Genomic DNA, 19389 nt, shown 5'->3' with positions numbered 1-19389 from the left:
TATCACTTACTCGCTGGATGTATCTACTGGTGGAGTAGTATGTGCCACCGCTCCAAGGGCTACCCAACACCATCCCTCCATGGCCAACTTTTTTTGCCACTGACTCCTACCACAAAGACTGCGAGCCCCAGATCAACGCCACAGACCTTCTCCCTCAGCCACATGAGAACGGTCCAACTTCGCTTCCTTGTGCTGTCCTTCTGCCACTTTCACAGCAACAGCTCGGCAAATGGCCCCAAACTTCCTGTCCAGAGAGCGAACCCCTGCCTCTCTGGTATACCTGTCATCAAAGGAAAATATTTTATTTTTGGCTAAACACCACTTGTGAAAATAGAAATAATATGATTAACATTTATACTAAAGAAACAGCATATATTTAAAAGTTCATTACATTTTCTTAAGTACTAACTTCCTCACATTTAAAAACTCCTCATTAAAGTACTGTTATTTCTTAAGTATTCAGACGTATTTTCAGGTATAACTTTCCCCTTTATAGGGATTTTTATCTTCAACTATTATCCTATATTTAAAAACAAATCCTCGGTTCTTCAATTTACACTGCCAAAGTAAATTTGGCAGCACACAGGACATCATTTACTCCTTGATGATATGTGTAAGGGCTTTCTTAAGCAAAATCTGTCAATTTAAGAAAATTCTACTCGAATTTATGATACTTGAAATATTGCTGAAAGAATCAAAAAAATAAAATTTTCCCAACTAAAGCAAAAATTAATCTTAGAAATCTAGTTTTTACTAGGAACTGTGCTGGTCACCTCTATTCAGTGTATTTTCTTAGAGACTTCTAAAGAAGGAAAATATGCTGATACAGGCATAGTGAATTTGTGTAGAAGATTCTAAATGTGGTTAAGCAGAGCTGTCTTAAAAAAACTTACATTAGACTTAAATTCTGTAGGCCACTTCATAAACCATTATTTAACACAACCATTTTTGGCCACCGAACTTTGGATGGACTTGAATGGGTAGCATCAGGCAGAGAATATATAGATTTATCTGAAAAACTGGATTTGATTAGACTCATATTCTAGACTTTAGGGCATCAGATTTCAAAAGTTCTGAGAAAAGACAAATAAAAACTCTTGGCAAAAACACTCTAAAGTCAAACTCATTTCCATCAAAGGGATAGGAGGAGGTAAGCATAAAGTCCGTTATTACACAACTGCATATAATTTCAGTAAGGAAGAAAACAGGGAGGCGTGTTAAAAATAAACAAGCCAACATGTAAAAACAAAAACAAAAACAAAAACCCAATGTAACTTCCTAGACAACTCGCTGATGAGCTCAGATTAAAGGTCTGGACAGAAGATGAAAGAACAGGGATCGAGGAAGCTCACAGGGGAACGACATGAACACCCAGAAATGGTACCAGGAAGTTCGGAATGAACTTTCAGAAATAATGACGTCCACAACAACACAAATGAAATACTGTTTTTTTTCTTTTTTTTTTTTTCTTTTAAGGTGGTCAGAATAATGGGTCAGGAGCTAATGCAGACAGTATAACATTAACAGCTGACTGAAAGAAACTAGACACAACAATCCCTGTTTAGTATTTTTAAGCCAAAAAGGGAGGAATCACCAGTATTCAATAAGAAGTGATGTTTCCTATCTATGACACGAGCATGAAGATGCTATACATGCCCATTTCCAGAGGACCTAAAACTAATGATAATCGAGATGAAAAAAAATTCCTTTGCTGCAACGGTAGCTGAGACCAACAACAAAATATACATAACTGCAGACTTCTACATTTGGGTTTTATAAAATTCAACCCCACCCTAAAAGTACAGAATGAGACAGACCAAATTTAGCAGAAATTCTTATGAAAAACAGCTAAGGATGTTCAGTAACTGTTAAGTGCCACAGGCAAGAGAATAACCTAAAAAAGCTCAGAGTCTTGAGACAGTCATAAATTACTACAATCAAAATAGGAAAGCTGGTGGTCTTATACCATGAACCGCTCAGGCTACATGTGAAATACTGAGTTCCACTCTGGGTGTTTCGTTTTAAAGGGGACACTGGTTTCACAGGCAGCATTCAAGATGACTAATCAGAAAGGTGAAGTCTTGAGAGTGGGTCAAGAGGAATGGTAAAGAGAACAGGGACATTTAGCTTGAAAAAGAGAACATTTATGGGAACTGGACCTGACATTTTTTTTAATGCCAGAAGGGCTGTACAAGGGACAAATTTACCCTTAGATTCCAGGTGCTTGTAGAGGGCAGAACTAGAAAATTCTAGGGAGGTGAACATAAAAATTATTTTGTAACAATTTACTTACTGAGAAGTAGACAGCAGTGAGCCCTCCAGCACGGGAGGAACTCAAGTAGGCTAGTTACACAAGGAGGGAGGTGGGACGAGATGAGATCTAAGACCCCCTCCCCTCCCCTCCCCTCCTCCTGAACATTATGGGACTATGACACACAAAAAGATGAAAAACACATCAAAAGATGAAAAACTACACCCTAATCTTGGTAACTCACTAAACAGCTGAAACTGCTTGGAGTAGCAAATACCTGTGGTGTTTTTAAAAATATTAAAACTGCTCAGAGATATTTCCTAATGTCCATAGCTTTTAATATTTGATGTTTTGAGCTAACACATGTATAAAAAAGAAATAGTTCCCCAAGCAACAACTGGGAAATGCAAATAATCATTACTTTTTGAAGTCATTATTATTTCGATCCAGATATTTTTGTTCTCTCACTCATAATTTACAGATGGGGAAGCTATCAAAAAGGTTAAGTGACTTGTTGAAAGTTACCCAAAGGCATCAGGGGTGTTATCTGGAATAACATTATTGTTGGAAGACTTCGCCATATAAATCACCTAATTTATTTCTCCTGGCATTATCCACACAATGAATCACACGTTAAGGGAAGGAACTCTCAGGTCAGATCTAGTCTTACTGTTTTGTGTATAAATTTAAATAGACTTCCAAATAGACTTCCATAAGAAGGCTGGCTTAGATCAAAAAGCAGTCTGGCCAAACTCTAAGTCAAAGTTCAAAATGGAGAGATACTTTGCTTCTCCTGAAAAACAGCAGTTACTGTGAGAGGACTGCGTGAGGAGCGTTTGGCAGCCTGACACAATTTGCCAGATGATGCAATGGACCTGTAACGCCGAGCCAGGAAAACTGTAAGAGGCTGTTGCAGATATAAATTCTCAACAGGATATATTTTCCACTCAAACATGCAATCTATAAATCAGACAAAGCAATGCTCTACTCAGAGAATTCACATACCGCTTGCCCCAGGCTTAAGCACTTGGTACCTGACTTGGGAAAGCACCCTCTCTATTGTTCTGGTGTGCATTCCAAAGGTGAAAATTGTAAGGATGTTTAAAATCTCTCAAGGAGAAGAAAAGAAAATATGAATAACTTAAACCAGGTGTTTCAAAGTAGCAATGCAATTCTTAAGAGAATTTAACTTTTAAGATCCTGGGGCATATAAGGTGTCTCGATATTTTCCTTGTTTTTGATTCTTAATTTATCAATGAATCCCTTACACCGCTCTTGGGAAAAAGCTGAAATTCTGGCTTAACTGAAGTGCTCAGCTATGAAGATACTTTAAGTACTTTCCCTATGAACTTCTGCCTAATATGGAGCCCTGTGTAAATCACGTTATGGGAATGCTTATTGGGAATCTGGTGGAGAGAAAGAAATGGATGCTGTGAGTTGCCAGTAAAATTGTCTCCTTTTTAGACTCAAACATTACTGAGGCCTCGGACGGCTGACTGACCTGGTGATGATGTCTAGAGTAGTCACCTGCGGGATCTGAATCTGCTGCGCAGTCAGCCCATGCTGTTCCAGCTGCTTTGGGATCAAGTGCCTGTGAGCAATCTCGATCTTCTCCTCTTGTGTATACCCTAAAAAAAAAAAAAAAGAGATCTTATTTTGTTAATTATTCACACAGCTTCCACAGTGTCACATTCTTAAAAAATGAATCAAATGCAGATTTAATGGATCTTGGATTTAGAATGAATTTAAGTGTTACTTCAACTAAGATTATAATCAGAATAAAGAAATTTAACCTCCAATTAGTAATTGTTGAAATTTCCAACTGTGTCCACAAACAAAAAAAAAGCGTTTACTAAGCACAGGTTTGAAAGTCTCTTGATTAACTAATGTATTTCTCAAGGAAGAGGAAAACTCTCAGTCAAATCTCTAAGATAATTAACTCAAATACGAATTTTTATTCTTTAACAGGGAAATAATATATCTCTTGTCTCTACCATAATTTGATACATAACTGAAACAATTTACAACAACAACAAAGGATTCAAGTAAGTCAGTGGTGGGTTCCAAGGCAAGAGCAGCAAAGGAGCTCTAAATTGAAGCAACAAAACAGAAACTAAGACATCCCCATAGAGGTTTTTTCCTATACATATTGGAATTATATATATAATTCATATAGTTAAAAGACTTTATGTTCTTATTTATTTAAAAGCCTTAGGAGTATAGATTTGTCTTTAAATCCTGTAAGAAAAAATTCTCCTTAAGCTAATTGCCCCCTTCTCATTTAACAAGCAAAAAAAAAAAAAGAACTGATAAGATAGCTTTTGAGTAGGAAAAGGAAATAAAAAATGCCCAAACCGTAGAAGATGGGATACTCGAACCTGCAGGAAGAGACTGGCATCATATGTCTACCTGTGCAGCAGCTGTCCTGATTATTTCACTTCCTGTCAGTGTATCTTATGCAGTCTCTGCCTTAATTGGGAGTTTCCAAGCAATTGAGTCTCATTACTTATTTTAGTCTTTTTTTAAAAGATTTTCTTTATTTATCTGACAGAGAGAAAGAGCGCAGGAGCAAGAGAACACAAGCAGGGGGAGTGGCAGAGGGAGAGGGTAAAGCAGGCTCCCTGCTGAGTAGAGAGCCCGCAATGGGGCTCCATTCCAGGACCCTGGGATCATGACCTGAGCCAAAGGCAGATGCTTACCTGACCGAGCCACTCAGGCACCCCTATTTTAGTCTTCTAAATCTGCACAAAGCAATTTTTTACTCCACCATATTTTAAAACTAAGTATCGAAACCTGCAGGGCTCACGGGTAATTAAGAAATGCAATTATCATTCACTTGATAGTAAAAATTTATTTCAAATTAATATGAAATACATATTTAGATTATATTTAGAATCAAAATATATTCCAATTCTTCTCTATTTCATTTTAACAAATATCCACTTATGTTCATCTCTTCTAGGGAAAAATAATTCTAAGCAATTAAAAGAAAGTGAAAACACTGGGGTTTTTTAGTGTTAGTAACTAAAGGACTTTATCTTACACAATATAGTAAAGGAGAAGACACGGTAAAAAGAAAAAAATAGGGATTACTTGGCAGAAACAACTAAAAAGAAGAGGAATTTAAAGCACCCTGCAGTTTTATGTGAAAGTGAGGCCAGATGTAATAAAGTTCAGCAACTCTTTAGGATGCAATTCTTAACAAGAATAAATGATTACACTTTCTCAGACATAGTAAAAACTTTTAAAATCGTATAGGCCATACAGTACATCCCTAGTTTTTGATGTAAAGTTCCATGATTCGTTACTTGTGTATAACACCCAGTGCACCATGCAATACGTGCCCTCCTTAATACCTATCACCAGCCTATCCCATTCCCCCACCCCCCTCCCCTCTGAAGCTCTCAGTTTGTTTCCCAGAGTCCATAGTCTCTCATGGTCCATTCCCCCTTCTGTTTACTCCCCCTTTCTTCTTCCCTGTACGGTAACTAACATAATAAAAAAATATTATTTAAAAAAAAGTTAAAAATAGAGCTACCCTATGATCCAGCAATTGCACTACTGGGTATTTACCCCAAAGATACAGATGTAGTGAAGAGAAGGGCCAGATGCACTCCAATGTTCACAGCAGCATTGTCCACAATAGCTAAATTGTGGAAGGAGCTGAGATGCCCGTCAACAGATGAATGGATAAAGAAGATGTGATGCATATATACAATGGAATATTACTCAGCCATCAGAACATTTGCAGCAACATGGATGGGACTAGAGGAGATTATGCTAAGTGAAATAAGTCAAGCAGAGAAAGACAATTACCATATGGTTTCACTCATTTATGGAACATAAGAAATAGGAAGGAGATCGGTGGGAGAAGGAAGGGAAGAATGAAGGGGGGGTAAACAGAAGGTGAAATGAACCACAAAAGACTATGGACTCCAGGAAACAAACTGAGGGCTTCAGAGGGGAGGGGGATGGCGGACTGGGATAGGCTGGTGATGGGTATTAAAGAGGGCACATATTGCATGGTGCACTGGGTGTTATACGCAAATAATGAATCATGGAACATTACATCAAAAACTAAGGATATACTCTATAGTGACTAACATAATAAAAAATTATTATAAAAAAAAATCTTATAGGCCAGAAGCTAAATTGACCATGTAAAGATCTATTTTTGGTTTTCAGACTCGTTTTGAAAAAAAATTATTTAATATGTAAGTTTAGAAACTGTTTCAAAGAAGAATGTCTTACTTTCTAAGATACTGGAAATCATTTTTTAATGCTAAGTTAAGTCTGAAATTGTTATGCGAACTTTATTCTTGATGTCTTACAGAACACAACACACACACAATCTTGTATGTCATGGTTAAAACAAAGTTGTGTTGTTCCAGACTCTGAATTTACATAAAAGCTGGTTTATACCATACTGAGAACTTTGAAGATCATACACTGGCAAATCAACTTTTTACTCAAAACTTCACAGCACAACTTAAAGCACAACTAAATTTTTGCTCAGAAAGGCAAAAATTATCAAATACTGATTTTATTTACGAATCAGGTACCTGGGACCTGAATGATCTCCATTCTGTCCAACAAGGCAGGTGGAATAGTCGCTGTGGTGTTGGCAGTAGCTATAAAAAGAACTTGGGAAAGGTCAAAGGCCACATTTAGATAATGATCTGTGAAGTTATGGTTTTGTTCAGGATCCAACACCTGTGAGAGAACAATAAACATTTAAACAAACTCAGTAATTCCAATAGAAAGCTAAAACACACATGAAATGCACATGATCTATTAGCAGAGTTGATAATTCTGTTCAATATAGTTAGTTTGAGAAACACGGGGATAACACTAAAACCTGAGCACCATTCTTTACATTCCCCATGCTCTAAATACTTACAGCGTTCAATGTCAAAACTTTTGAAAATATATAAAAGTATAAAAAAGCAAAAATTATCCCTTCAAACTCTGTTCTTAAATTTATTTACTAATTACTGACTGTGTGGTCATAAATAAGTTACCAATCCTACAGAACCAGTTTCCCTCTTGGTAACACATCCTCTCTTAACCGCTTTGGAAAGAGAAAGTAAATGTGTATTGTATTTTGAAAATCGTAGGTAAGACATAAAAGTTAGTATGCTTCTCAAACATTATCAGTAAGTCTGGTTATAAAGTCTTTAACTGAAAGGAGAATTCCAAACAAGAGTAAACTAGTAAAAATTGCTATGCTGCTATATTCTGATATAGCACAAGGAAAAATTCACTTTTAAAAAATGTGTTAGGGGGCACCTGGGTGGCTCAGTCATTAAGCGTCTGCCTTCGGCTTAGGGCGTGATCCCGGCGTTCTGGGATCGAGCCCCACATCAGGCTCCTCCGCTGGGAGCCTGCTTCTTCCTCTCCCACTCCCCCTGCTGTGTTCCCTCTCTCGCTGGCTGTCTCTCTGTCAAATGAATAAATAAAATCTTAAAAAAAAATAAAAAATAAATTAAAAAAATGTGTTAGAACAAAACTTTAATTTTTAATGTACAAAATATCCATATCTCTTAAAATATTTTAATTGAGGAATTATATAATCAATTAGATTCTTAAAATGTTGAACTGGATATGAAAGAATGTATCTTCTTTAGGTTATTGCTCAAATGCTCCAAGTCACAGGCACTCTCTGTGGAGAGGTCTACACAGGACTTGGTGCCTTCTACGTGTTCTAAATCTTTAACATATTATCACTTTCATTTACACTAGATTAGTATAAATATAAACAGGGTTGACATACATATTCAAAAAGGAAGTAAATGGACTAAAATATTTACCAATGAGAATTTTACCACAGCACCAGCTCTTCCCTGCTGCTGATTTCCTTTCTAAGCTTTCCTTATTGGTAAACATATCTACAAGTTAGTCTTAATTCAAAGGCCTTTACAGAGAATCCTGAATTTGGTAAATATTCATTATTACTGGAAACTCAGTGTTTATCTAGAAGACAATTCCCAGAAAGTTCTATTCATATTTTCATAAGACTTAATAATGTTTAACCTTATAAAAATAAGGTACTTTTGAGACATCAAAGACCATACTAATTGTGTACAGTACAGAACTGGTTAAGAGTAATCTTACTGTCTACCAATTACCTGAAAACTGTTAATCAATGTATGAAAATAGGGCAATCTTAGTTAAATCCATTATCTGGTTAAATAAAAACCTATTCTTTAATGGCTCTAATTAAATCTAATACATGTTGGATAAGTTTTAGAAATGGCTGTGAGACCTGTCCAAGTGAAGTAATTTTTTTCTCTTAAAATTAAAAGACAATCGGGTTTAAGGAAAGTAGGAAAATTAATAAATGAATGATTCTGAACTATGAATGAGGTCTTTAAAAAATGCATCATAGGACATCTGGGTTCTAAGAAGAGAAAACCAGTAATGCTCAATTTGCTTGCCTCTGCCTTTTACTTAGGAAAACACAAAAGAACATGCAGAGTTTAAAAAACATCAGAAACACTGATCAATCGCTTCTTGGCCTTTTGGCTTGCATCAAGTGCAGAAACACTGATCAATAGCCAGATAAAAATAATTTCTAGTAATCACTATTCAGATGCACCGTAGGGTACATAGGTGAGTCCTTGGAGAGATAAAAATTACGGTAAGAATTTTCATAGATTTTATTTATTTATTTGAGAGAGAGAGAGCACACGTGGGAAGGGGGGCAGCAGAAGGAGAGGGACAAGCAGACTCCCCGCTGAGCCGCTTTATCCCAGGACCCAGAGATCATGACCTGTGCCAAAGGCAGACACTTCACTGACTGAGCCATCCAGACGCCCCACAGTGAGAACTTTATAGCCATCAAACCTCTGCTTTTCCCCTGAACTTTAGAGACCCAAGGCTTCCGTGGACCAACTCATCCACAAACAGGAGCTGTTTTCGAGAGCAGCTAGAGCTGTTTTTTCTCTCTTCTCATTCAAAAGTTTTTCTACATCCATCCTAGGACTATAATTCCTACCTACACAGTCTGACTGGAAATGGAAATAGCCATGATATGACACTTTATTCCTAGGATCATGAAATCAGAGGTGGAATAAACTATTGGGAGGGGTGTATGCTGAGAACTGTTCTTCAGTAATAATTTCTGGCAAGACAACTACAGATGTTCATAGGCAATCCAGCAGTACACTCCACCCGTTAGAGATGACTAGGTAACTGTCATCTTTAGGTATGACAATATGGTTGTATTTTTTTTAAAAGTCTGCATCTTTTAGAGACAGATACTAAATATTTATGAAAAGATATGATGTCTGAAATTTGGTTTAAAATAAAAAGAAGCAGCATTGGGGAATGGGTAGGAATAGATGAAATAAGATTGACTCTGAGATGATAATTGTTAAGGATGAACGCTGAGTTTATATGGTTCATGATACTATTTTCTCTACTTTCGTTATGGTTGAAATTTTCCAGAACAAAAAGTAAAACATAAAGTAAAATAAAACAACTAAAATCAAGTCTGGAAGTCACACATAATTAATACTATAGAAATTAAGTAACAGATAAGGACAAATGTGAAAAAAACATCCAAAACATCGGAGAAAAAGGCACTAAAGCTATATAAGGGGATAGATATGTAAAAAATAAAGATATCTAATTCACAGCTAATTGACATAACTACAGAAAAGGTCTCAACAAATCTAAAATACAGTATAATTAAAGAAATAACCAAGAAAATATTCTGGAAGGTCCAACACTATGGATTGAAAAGCCTTATCAGACTCCTCTTGTGCAATAATAAATGACAGACTATTATTGAAATATAGAATTCTCAAGCAAAATTATGACTAGTTTAAAATATTTCTAAAATCCTTAAAACACAGAATATATATAATACACATAAGACATGAAGCATAACAAATGAACACCCATGAACCCACCACCCAATTGTGACGACATTTTATTTTGTGTTTAGGCCAATGGTCACAAAAGTGGAACATTTAAAATGACCTACCATAGTGCAAGCAGACAATATTAGTATTATATATTCATCTTTATCCATAAACCAGAAAGAAATCCAGTTAAATCCAGAAAGAAATTCCTTTTTAAAATATTTAATGTACAAAATGGAAGTAATACCCTCACTGGGAGCACACATCACATTAGGAGATGTCCTAAGAGTGGAAATTTCATAGTGTGAAAGGGCTGGCTGTGGTGCCCTGACTTACCCGCTTGCACTGTACTTACAGTGTACTGCAGTCCCTGTAAGTCTGATTAAATGGTTTTATCAATTAGAAATGAATGAATAAATGGAGTTTTAAAAGATTCTTGCAAAATATTAATTATTAGAGGCAAAGATGTGAATAAGAAAGTGACAGAGACACTTTTATTTCTTGAATAAGCTTTGATAGCCAAATTATGAAATAAAAACAATGATACAACTAGAATACATTGTCATTAAAAATATAATAATTACCTTTTAAAATTCACTGTTACGAATATGAGTATATAACATTAGTACAGTGGTACATACATGTTATATGTATATTACATATATATTCTTCGCTATGGATTGAATTGTGTCCCCTTAATATGACTGTATTTGGAACCGGGTCTTTAAGGAGATAGTTAGGATTAAATGAGATCATAAGGGTGGGGCCCTAATCCATTATGACTGGTATCCTTTATAAGAAGAGGAAGAGAGACAGACAGAAAGACAGACAGACAGACTAGGGATGCATGGGCATAGAGAAAAGACCATGTGACACAGACACAATGAGAAGGCAGCAGTCTGCAAGCCAAAGACAGGGACCTCAGGAGAAATCAAACCTGCCAACACCTTGATCTTGGACTTCCAGAGTCCAGAGCTGTGAGAAAATAAATTTCTGGGTTTGTTTTTTTAAAGTCATCCAGCCTCAGACAAATGGATAAAGAAGATGTGGCCCATATATACAATGGAATATTACTCTGCCATCAGAAAGGATGAATACCTACCATTTGCATCAACATGGATAGAACTGGAGGGGATTATGTTAAGTGAAATAAGTCAAGCAGAGAAAGACAATTATCATATGGTTTCAGTTATATATAGAACATAAGGAATAGCATGGAGGCCATCAGGAGAAGGAAGGGAAAAAATGAAGGGGGGGAAATCAGAGGGGGAGATGAACCATGAGAGAATACGGACTTTGGGAAACAAACTGAGGGTTTCAGAGGGGAGCGGGGTAGGGGGATGGGCTAGCCCAGTGACGGGTATTAAGGAGGGCACATATTGCAATGAGCACTGGGTGTTATACGCAAACAATGAAGCATGGAACACTACATCAAAAACTAACGATGTACTGTATGGTGACTAATATAACATAATTTAAAAAAATGAAAGTCATCCAGTCTATGATATCTTATTATCACAAACATTTGTTTGTTATATATATATTTGTATATATACAGATAGATTTTCAAAAATTTTTACTGACAAAATATGTGAACAAAAGGTATGAAGATTACAGGTGCAAACAAAGACATGTTAGCAAATATAAAAGACCTCAAAAACATAACCTACACACAAATCCCTGGAAGAAGTAATCTGAAGATGTATTCCATCTAAACAATAGATTAGTAATAAAAGGATCAGAGCAATGACACATTTACGCACAGAATTAAAACTAAATGTATGAAGAAGCACTTCCACTAGAATGGCAGCATAAGGAATTACGGAGCTCTGCCTCTCCCTAACAGCAATGAAAAACTAGTCCCACAACAGCTGTGAAAACCAGTAGCCTAGCAAAAATGGGGGGGGGGGGCAGAAGAGGATTAGAACTCCCCAAATGCCCTTTCCCCAAACAACTGTCACCATCTGGCCTATTGGGCAGTTCCTTGGAAGAGCCCCATTGTCAGGATTTATCTGTATTTGACCTGACTCAGAGAACTCTCTGTGTGAACAGCCCTATCCCTGGGGCATCTGTCAAAAACAACCAGAGGCAAGTGTTTAACATTGCAGCTACCTTAGGCCATGATACCAGCTGGGGCTAACAACAGGCTGATGAAAAACCTTAAAAGGAAAACCCGGGGAATGCGATATTCATGGAAGCCTTTAAAAAACTCTGAAATATCCCAGGGAATCCTGAAGGTCATGCACACACACAGGACTGTAAGTGTGATAAGGGAAGATCAGAGATGGCCCTAAAAGCTCACCTCTGGCAGACGCTGGGGCTGCGTACCAGCAGGAAGTGATAGCTAAGGCAGAGTTGTAAAGTATCTGCCCAAGGTTCATGGCATACCTCCACAAGCACACACAGAGCCTTTGACAAAGAGTGGAAGACCTCTGGGTTCAAGTGCTTAAAGAAATCTCTGTCCAATTACTAGATGACCAATAAAGACGCTGAGTAACTTCAGTGGCCACATACAACAAAGAATACAGACTTTACAGAAAGATCAGGAAAGTCACTGAACAAACAAACAGCACCACCACCACCACCTTGTGTATGCAGGGGTCTGATTACATTATTTAAACTGTAATACTTATTTGTTCAGTTTCAACAAAGAAATTATGAGGCACACAAAAAAACACAAAAGTATGGTTTAAAAACAGAAAAGAAAACCACACACACACACACACACACACACACACACACACACACACAAAGAGCAGTGAATAGAACTGTCCCTGAAGAAACCCAGATGTTTGGACTTCTTAGATAAAGATTTTAAACCAGCTATTACACATATGTTCAAAAACTAATGCAATGGCATGGATGAATCTTGAAGACATTATGCAAAGCAAAATAAACCAACTGCGAACAGACAATTCTCTATGACTCCACTTAATAAGGGATATAGATTAATCAAAGTTACAGAAACAGAAAGAATAGCAGTGGCTAGCAGCTGAGTGAGAAATGCAGAATTGTTGTTTAATGAATACAGAGGTTCAGTTTTTCAACATGATAGAGTTCTAGAGACTGGCTGCACGTTACTGTGAACATACCTAACACTACTGAACTGTACACTTAAAAACAGTGAGAAGGCAAGTTTTATGTGTATTTTACTGAACCTAAAAGGCAAAAGCTAAAGGAAATCATGCCTAAAGAATTACAGGAAACTATGTGAATGATGTCTCAACAAAGAGAAAATATCAATAAAAAGACAGGGATTATTAAAAAAGAAGCAAGTAGAAATCTGAGAGTTGAAAAATACAGTAGCAAAAAATTCACTACAGGGGCTAAATGTAAACAGCAATTTCAGTTGACAGAAATAAGAATCAAGAGGACAGGTCAACTGAGATTGTCCGGTCTGGTGAACAGAAAGAAAAAGGAATGCAAAGAAATGAACAGTGCCTCAGAGATCTATCGGACACTATAAAGATTGCCAACATACTCATAATGGCAGTCTGAGAAAAAGAGAAAGAGAAAGGGGCATAAAGAATATCTGAAAAAATAATAGCCATTAACTTACCAATCTGATGAAAACCAGTAATCTACACATCTACAAAGCTCAACAAAAGTGATATAGGTGCACAGATTAAAACCTAGACCTATCACAGTCAAACTGTAAAAAGACAAAGAAAAAGATTCTTTAAAGCAATGAAAGAAAATACCGCTTTCATTAAACACAAGGAATCCTCCATAAGATTAATAGCTGACTTTGCCTTAGAAACCATGAAGGATGGAAAGCAGTAAAGGAAATACTGTAAATGCTAAAAGAAAAAAAATCTGTCAACCAAGAATTCTATATCCGACAAAACTATCCTTCAAAAATAAAGGGGAAATTAAGGTATTCCCAGATAAAAAAAACACTGACAGAATTTATAGCTAGCAGACCACACTACAAGAAATACTACAGGCTAAAGTGAAAGGACCCTAAGCTGTACCTACACAACGAAACAAAGAACACCAGTTAAAATAATTACACTGGTAAATATAAAAGACACTACAAACGTATTTTTCGTTTGTAACTCTGACCTTCTCTTATCTGATTCAAAAGACTTCACAAAGCAATTAATTACAGTTGGTTCTCATTATTCATGGCTTCTGCATTTGCAAATTTGCCTAGAATTTATTTATAACTCAAAAATTAATACTTGTGGTGCTTCTGTAGTCATTTGCAGACACAGGAAAACACAAAGCCCAAGGTGGATGTTCCCAGCTGAGGTCAAACAAGATGAGGCCCTGCCTTCTTGTTACAGTTCTCATACTCTAAACAAGTATCCTTCTTGCAGCCTATTTAGCGCCATGTCTTTGCATTTCTGTCCTTTTCATTAGCGATTTTGCTGTTTAAAAGACCCCCTAAAGCAGTACTTAAGTGCTGTCTAGTGTTTGTAAGTGCAAGGCTGTGACAAGCCTTATGGACGAAAATACATGTGTTATATAAGCTTCATTTAGGCATGAGTTTATAGTGTTGATGGTCATGAGTTCAATGTTAATGAACGAACAATACATATTAAATAAGGTAACTTTAAACAGAAACACAAATAAAACCAGGTTATGTACTGATCAACTGACAAACTGATTGTCAAAGAAGCCTATTTCTCCTCAGAGCAATAATTCAGTATTCACTAATTCAGTATTTGCTGCAATTTTACAGAACACAACTATGGCAATAATGAGAATCAACCGTACATTACTGTGTTGATAGGCTTACAATGTAGAGATATATTATGTATGGTATAGCCGTATAAAGGAGGACAGAGGAAAGGGGGACTTACTGAAGCTAAGTTTTTATATGTTATTTATGATGTTTAATTTTATGTGTCAATTTGGAGAGTGTTTTTGGATGAGATTAACACTGAAATCAATGAACTTTGGGTAGACTGGCCTCTACCTTATGGAGGGGCTTCATCTAATCAGCTGAAGGTCTCAATAGAACAAAAAGACTGGTCTCCTGGAGCAAGAGAAAATTCTCCAGCAAACTGCCTTTGAACTTCATCTGCCCGTCAGTTCTCCTGGGTCTTGAGCTTGCCAGTCCACACTGCAGATTTTGGAATTCCCAGACTCCATAATTGCATAAGCTGATTCCTTATAATAAATCTCTTCAAATGGATATATCTAGATATCTATATATGGATATAGACTATCCATATCTAAGTCTTCTCTCTATATATCCAATAATAGGTACAACTAGGAAAAGATCAACAAGGATATAGAAGATTTGAACAATACTATAAATCAATTAGACATAACAAACATCTAGAGAACAATCCATCCAACAACAGCAGTAGTATACACATTCTTCTCAAGTGCACATGGAACATTCTCCAGGACAGAGCATAAACAAGGCCATTAAATAAACATCGAAATTTCAAAGAATTGAAATCATACAAAGTATAATCTTTGGCCACAATGTGATGAAATCAGAAATGAGTAAGGAAAAAAACTGGAAATTCACAAAAATATGAAATTAAACCCTAAATAACCAAAGGGTCAAAAAGAAATCACAAGGGGTGTTGGAAAATATTTTGAGATGAATAAAAACAAAAATGTAACTTACTAAAAGTTGAGATGCAGTTAAAGTGGTGCTTATAAGAATATTCACAGCTGCAAAAGCATATATTAAAAAAATTCAAACCAATAACCTAACTTTCCACCTTAAGAAACTAGAAAAAGAACGGCAAACTGAACACAAAGAAAGCAGAAGGAAGGATATAATAAAATTAGAGAGTAAATAAACAAAACAGTACAGACAAAAGCAACTGAGAAAGTCAATACATCAAAACCTGGCTCTTTGAATAGTTCAACAAAATTGACAAACATTTAGCCATGTTGACTAAGGAAAGCAGGAAGAGTACACAAATTACTAATATCGGGAATGAATCCGGCCACATTACTATCAACCTTATAGAAATAAAAAATACATGAGTATACTATGAACAACTGTATGCCAACGAATTCAGTAACCTAAATGAAATGGAAAAATTCCTAGAAAGACAAACTATTCAAAGTAATTTCTATCAAGAAGTAATAGAAAATCTGAACAGATCTTGCCATTTCTATTCAACATCATACTGGAGGTGCTAGCCAGGGCAAGTAGGAAAAAAAATGTATCCAGGTATTAAAACTGGAAAGAAGTAAATGTATCTCTATTTGTATATTATATGACCTTGGGCATGGGAAAGCCTAAGGAATCCACTGAAGAAACTACTAGAACTAATAAACAGGTTCTGAAAGGTTACAGCATACAAGACCAATATACAAAAATCAATTGTATTTCTTTACCCAAGCTACAAACAATTTGAAAAAGACATGAAAAAAACCAATTTCCAATAGTATAAAAAAGAATAAAACATTTAAGATAAGTTTTACAAAAGGACTGTAAGATTTATATATTCAAAAACCACTTTAAGAAACAAAACAGAGGAGCAGAGGGGAAAGGAGGGAAAAATAAAATGATGAAATCAGAGCGGGAGACTAACCATAAGAGACTCTTAATCGTAGGAAACAAACTGAGGGTTGCTGGAGGGCAGGGGGTGGGGGGATGGGGTAACTGGGTGATGGGCATTAAGGAAGGCACATAATGTAATGAGCACTGGGTATTACATACAACTGATGAATCACTGAACTCTACCTCTGAAACTAATAATACACTATATGTTAATTAACTGAATTTAAACAAAAAAAATAAAAATTAAAAAAACACACCACAAAACACTGTTGAAATAAATTAAAGAAGACCTAAATAAACAGAAAGACTCCTATGTTCATGGATTGGAAGAATTACTATTATTGCTATGGCAATACTCCCTAAAATGATCTACAGATTCAAAGTAATCCCTATCAAAATCCAGTTGCCTTTTTTGTAGAAAGTGACAAGCTGATCCTAAAATTCATAAGGAAGGACCCAGAACGGCTAACAATCTTGAAAAAGAAGGACAAATCTGGAGGATTTACACTTCCTGATTTCAAAACCTTCTACAAAATTAAAGATTATGTAGTACTGGCGCAAGGATGGAAACACAGATCAATGGAATAGAGCTGGGAGTCCAGAAATAAACTCCCGCATTTACAGTCAATTGATTTTTCAACAAGGGTGACAACACCATTCCACAGAACAAGAAAACTCTTTAATAACTGGTATTTGGGATAACTAGATATCCACATGCAAAAGAATGAAGTTGGATCCCTGTATCTTATACCACATACAAACATTAGGTCAAAATGAATTGTAGACCTAAATGTAAGAACTAAAACTGTAAAACTCTTAGAAGAAAATGTAAGAATAAATTCTCATGACCTTGATGATTTCTTAGATATATCACCAAAATCACAAATGATAAAAACACAAATAAATTAGACTTTATCAAAATTAAAAAATTCTGTGCTTTAAAGAACACCATCAAAAAGGTGAAAAGAAAGCCCACAAGACTGATGGAAATATTTGCAAATCATGTACCTGAGAAGGGACGTGTATCAAGAATATGTAAAGAACTTAATGAGAAAAAGACAAATAATCCAGTTAAAAATGGGCAAAGGATTTGAAAAGATAGTTCTATGAAGAAGATATACAAATGGCCAATAAACACATGAAAAGACGCTCAATGTTATTAGTAACTCAAGAAGTAATCAAAACCACAATAAACTATGGCTTTGCGCCTATTAAAACAAATGGATGGCCAAAATAAAAATGAGAGACAGTAACAAGTGTCGATGTGGATGTAGAGAAATTACAACTCTCTCACATTGTTAGTGAAATACTAAAATGGTACAGCCACTCTGGAAGATAGTTTGAGGGTTTCTCAAAATATTAAACACAGAATTTCCATATGATCCAGCAACTCCACTCCCAGAGAACTGAAAACCCAAGAGAACTGAAAACCTATGTCTCCACACAAACTTGTATAAGAATGATTATAGCAGCATTCTACATAATAACTAAAGGTGGGAACAACCCAAATGTCCATCAACTGCTGAATATGTAACAAATGTACCACACTAATGCAAAATGCTAATAAAAGGGAAAACTGGGGGGGGCGCCTGGGTGGCGCAGTCGTTAAGCATCTGCCTTTGGCTCAGGGCGTGATCCCGGCGTTCTGGGATCGAGCCCCACATCAGGCTCTTCTGCTATGAGCCTGCTTCTTCCTCTCCCACTCCCCCTGCTTGTGTTCCCTCTCTCGCTGGCTGTCTCTGTCAAATAAATAAGTAAAATCTTAAAAAAAAATAAAATAAAATAAAAGGGAAAACTGGGGGAGGGAGGGTAAGAAATTAGTGGTTGCCAGGTGCTTGTAGGAGGGGGGATGGAGAATGGCTATTAATGGGTACACGAGCAATGAATATATTTAAAAAACCACAGAATTGCATACTTATTTAAAGGGATGAATCTTATGGCATGTGAATTATGTCTCAGTAAATCTGTTACTAAAAAAAAAAAGGTGGTAAATACATTTACAAAAAAGAATACAAAAGCAATGCGATACTACTGCATATAAAATAGATAAAATCCAAAACACGGCATACACCAAATGCTGGTGAGGATGTGGAGCAACAGAAACTGTCATTCACTGCTGGTGGGAATGCAAATGGTACAGCCACTCCGGAAGACAGTTTGATAGTTTCTTACAAAATTAAACATGCTCTTACCTGTGGTCCAGCAATTGTACTCCCTGGTATTTACCTAAGTGAGCTGAAAACTTATGTCCACACAAAAACCTGCATACAAATGTTTATAGTGGCTTTATTCATAATTCACAAAACCTGGAAGGAACTAAGCTGGCCTTCAATAGATAAATGGATGAACAAACCATGGCACGTCTATACAAAGGAGTGTTATTTAGTGGTAAGAAGAAATGAACTACAAAGCCACAAAAAAAAAAAAAAAAAGGAAAAATCTTAAATGCATATTAGTAAGTGAAAAGACTATGGACTGTAGAATTCCAACTATATGACATTCTGGAAAAGGCAAACTATGGAGACAGTAAGAAGAGCAGTGATTGCCAGGGGCTTGGGGAGGGGGAGGGAAGAATGAATAGGTGGAACACATGGGATTTTTAGGGCAATAGAAGTATTCTGTATGATCCTGTAACGGTAGATACATGTCATTATACAGTTATCAAAACCCACAGAACGTACGACACAAAGCGAACCCTGATGTAAGCTATGAACTCCAGTTTGAACAACGTATTAATAATGGTTCATCAACTGTGACAAATGTACCACACGAATGAAACATGTTAATAA

At 36.2% G+C, this 19389-nt stretch overlaps 1 protein-coding gene across 2 annotated transcripts in view; it reads right to left on the bottom strand.

Moving 5' to 3' along the window:
• LONP2 (lon peptidase 2, peroxisomal) overlaps positions 1-19389 on the bottom strand; it is a 99774-nt gene that overhangs the window by 35873 nt on the left and 44512 nt on the right. For both annotated transcript variants that reach the window (XM_026494709.4, XM_044382367.3), the window contains 3 exons: positions 6814-6964; positions 3753-3879; positions 147-280 (listed from right to left, as the gene is read on the bottom strand). In XM_026494709.4, the coding sequence (XP_026350494.1) occupies positions 147-280; positions 3753-3879; positions 6814-6964 (412 nt within the window). The remainder of the gene's footprint in view (positions 1-146; positions 281-3752; positions 3880-6813; positions 6965-19389) is intronic.

This window comes from Ursus arctos, unplaced genomic scaffold (assembly GCF_023065955.2).
Source record: "Ursus arctos isolate Adak ecotype North America unplaced genomic scaffold, UrsArc2.0 scaffold_19, whole genome shotgun sequence".
NCBI lineage: Eukaryota > Metazoa > Chordata > Mammalia > Carnivora > Ursidae > Ursus > Ursus arctos.
The sequence above is the reverse complement of the archived record's forward strand: the minus strand, read 5'-3'. Positions and strand labels throughout refer to the sequence as shown.